Source organism: Octopus bimaculoides, chromosome 13 (assembly GCF_001194135.2).
Source record: "Octopus bimaculoides isolate UCB-OBI-ISO-001 chromosome 13, ASM119413v2, whole genome shotgun sequence".
Taxonomy (NCBI): domain Eukaryota; kingdom Metazoa; phylum Mollusca; class Cephalopoda; order Octopoda; family Octopodidae; genus Octopus; species Octopus bimaculoides.
Window position 1 is genome coordinate 8311177 of NC_068993.1, and position 3947 is coordinate 8315123.

General features: G+C 36.4%; 1 protein-coding gene across 1 annotated transcript in view; it reads left to right on the plus strand.

Annotated features, from left to right (window-relative positions):
- The window catches only part of LOC106876288 (uncharacterized), a 6147-nt gene extending 2200 nt beyond the window's left edge, over positions 1–3947 (plus strand). The window contains exons 2-4 of the mRNA XM_014924781.2: positions 491–688; positions 2132–2215; positions 2607–3947. Coding sequence (XP_014780267.1) covers positions 491–688; positions 2132–2215; positions 2607–2908 — 584 coding nt within the window. The 3' untranslated portion in view covers positions 2909–3947. The remainder of the gene's footprint in view (positions 1–490; positions 689–2131; positions 2216–2606) is intronic.

Consider the following 3947-nt stretch of genomic DNA (forward strand, 5'->3'; position numbering starts at 1 on the left):
ATATATATATATATATATATATACATTGGTGTGTCTGTCTGTCTGTCTGTCTGTCTGTCTGTCTGTCTGTCTGTCTGTCTGTCTGTCTGTCTGTCTGTGTCTGTGTGTATCTTTGGGTTTGTGCTCTTAGTTGTGTTATTAACCGACCAAATCTTGATAACTAGTGTTCACTTGTTTATGTCCCAATAGCATAACAATTCCGCATAAGACACCGGTAGAGAAGTTTCACGATTAATAGTAAGCACTGGGGTGGATTTCACTCACTAAACTTTTCATGGTGGCTTGGGGGGCATCGCTTGGGAGCATCGCTGCAGTTCAATGAATGAAAACTAGTGAAGATTAGAGATAAAAGATTCATTTTTGCGTGTCCGCTGCGTGAGTAGGTGCGAGTTAGCATGTGTTTATATACGTGTGCATCTCCTTACACATGATGCTATCACGTAATACAGTGACATATTTATGCATTTATTTCCATTCGTTTTGTTTACAGGCAAGACTTCCCATGGAATAGCTCTTTGGCAGGAAATGATGTACAAACGGCGAGTGTATGAAATGCTCAACAAGAAGATAACAGATATCGGTTCGCATGACGGTACAAAAAATAGTGGATTGCAAAATAGGAACCTCGAGTGCATATGGAAAAATGTTGTGCTAACATGTAATGCAACTTTACCTCGCCTTCAGACATGTAAGTATTACATTGACATTAACACCTCTTTTTCGAACATCAAAATCTCAGTGAAAGCAAGAATTAAATCAAACATCTTGTGAATCTTCGACCTACAAGAATTGCCAATCAAAACTCAAACGAATCACAGACTGCCGTCTCAAAAGGAAGACAAACAAATACAATGAAAATTGCAATAAAAATGTCTGAATAGAAACAAGGAATGAGTCTACCGGGCGCAGCTGTTTTGACGCTGATGTGTTTGCATGGTTGTCGGGATACTCAAACTCTTTTGGCTATCCGTCTCTTTCTTTGATATATGTATGTATATATATATATATATATATGCATTGATTACTTACATATATAAACAGACTTACACCAACTACCATTCAATATAAATACTTGATTTGTCAGAGTTCATCCCGCCTCTCAAGGAGGATTAGTACTTACCAAATAACTACTGAGACTAGCACAACTCGAAAAGAGAGTTAATTTTACGGATGAAGAATTTCACCAAAATTGACATGCCGTTAAAGTAAACGACGGGCTTATGTCTGGAGATATCAAGTCAGACTCGTGCGCTTGTTTCTGGCTCAACAGGCAGATATATACACCTAGTTTAAATTTACTGAAGGCAAAAGACGAAGACAGGTGTGGGAGCAACAAGCAAGAATATTAGTTTAACCCTCTAGACATATGGAAAAGTCTTTTGTATTTCGAGCCTACGCTCTTTGAAAGAAAGTATTAAGAGGAAAAAATGGGGAGAGAATGAAAAAAAACGGAGATAGATAAAACGTGCAGCATTCAACGGTCCAGCATGGAGATAGATAGACAGACAGACAGACAGACAGATAGATAAATAGATAAATAGATACATAGATAAGATAGATAGACCGACGTGCTTCTACATAGCTTCCGTCTACGAAATTCACTAACGAAGCATTGGTCAGCCCATGTCTATAGCAGAAAACACTTGCCAGTGCTGGGATTGAACTGAAACCAAATGGCTGGGAAGCGAACTTCTTAAACATACACCCATGACAGCACCAAACGTTTTTAATTTGTTAGTATTTATCATTTATTTACTTTTTAGTGTCTGTGCTATTTCTGTTTTCATGGCATCTTACAATTTCACAGATACTAAACAACTCGGACATAACGTGATAACAGGACCATCTTCTGTTATTTGAAATCCTTTACAGATACTAGTAATATGGACCACAGTGGACCCGAAGTTCTTGAAATCCTAAGCTCTCCCACACAGCTTACCACCGAATGCATATCAATTTCATTCACCTCTTTCATCTCTTCCCATTCGTTCAGTAAGATGCCGGAAATTTTGAACTAAGCAAAGACACATGTTTTTACGTCCCAGTAGTTACGTCTCTTCCTGTTTACATTGTTGTTCACAAGCCGTAATAAATAAAACAATTTCAAATATTATATTTTTCTCTTTTCCAGTTTCTGTTATACTGCGAATATCCAAGTATTTAATCCATATCACCGTTTTAACAGATGGTAATGAAATTAAAAATCAAATAATGCGTGAGTGTCATTTAACATTCCTAATACAATATATACATACATACATACATACATACATACAAACAAACAAACATACATGCATACATGCATACATACATACATACATACATACAGTTCTATGTTCATAGATGCACTCATTGATACATATACGCGTGTGTGTATTAGATACAGATCTATGTATACACGTATACAGGTGGTTGTTTTTGTGTACGTGTGTATGTTTGTATATATATATATATATCCATGTGAGTGAGTGCGGATGAGTAGGTGTTTGCGCATGAGTGGATGTGTGTATGTATTACGAATATACATCTAGTGAGCTTATATATTAATGTCTTTTTTTGCATTTCTGTAATCTCTAAAATTAGATTTTCTTCTATATTTCTTACAGATATGTATAACGATCCTGTTAGAAGTCTGAGTTTCACCGTAGGATCCGCAAGTGTTTTGTTTAGTATATGCGTGGAAAATCGCACTGAGAAACATTTTAGAATATGTTTTCGCGTTAATTACAGCGTATTCTTCTTCCAAAAAACATTGTATCTTGGTTGTTTCAATAAACCCCCTCTTTCTTCTCAAAATATCTCATTAGACAGTGTCAAGGATTCGTTGCAATTTTCCGATACTGGCAAGTTCCGCAGCGTTGAAAATAACGTTGAATACCTTTGTTATTTCATGGAGGATCAGAAGTAAATATGATTTGAACTTAGTGACAACAAGCTACATATGGTCATTAATGTATCTGAATGAAAACAAAGCTAATGTATATATTGATATTACAATGAACGCATAACCCTTTCGACTATGAACCAGTATGTTTGCCCAATTATTTACCTTTCTACACGGATATGTTATGATCTATGGAAAACGTCTACTCTGTATTCCCTTGACGAGAATTGAAACAACTCTCACTTTGACAATTATTGTTTTATTCTACTTATTTTCAACATTTCAAAGCCAAAGAGACAGTTGTTAACCGAGAGAAACCTCAAAACTTATAATCCATCTTTTTCTCCCACTTCGCCCTCACCCACCTCTCTTTTCCTCCTTAATTGCTTCCAGCAACTCATCTGTCCAACCATATCCGTCGAGCATTACACGAACTTTTATTTCTGTAATTTATGGGAACATAAACAAGCGTTGAACAATTACATCATTTCCGACATTGTGTACTTGCTTGTCGATGTACTTCTTTCAGAAATCCACATACTTGATTATTCAGAAGCTTTTCGGCTGATCGCACAGGTATATATGCAGCACGCCCTCCACATCTTCGTCATTATAACATCGACGACATCTTAAAGGATGTTTGAGCAGTCCAAAGAATTCATACTCTGCCCAAGTTGAATTCAGCTCACTCTACTTTATGCCCATTTCTTCCTGCTCAGAACATCACCTTTCTGACATTACCTGCATTCATGCTCATGTCTTCGCTGTACGTCTGTAAGTGACGTCTCGCAAGTTTAAATAAAACATTAACGGCAACTTAGACCCTGGATTCTGACTCCACTTTCTCCAAACCCAAGTGAGAAAATATTATCAGCAACGAAATAATCTTTGAAGAAGCCGATGAAGAAACACTTATATCCTCAAATATATTATTAACGTACATTTGCGCCTGTTGTGTATTTCTTTATATAATTCGATTTGTTCTGTGCTTCATGTTGTTAGACATATGTCTCTACTTCTTATGATACACTTGGATAACACAAATAAAACTTTATATGATTGA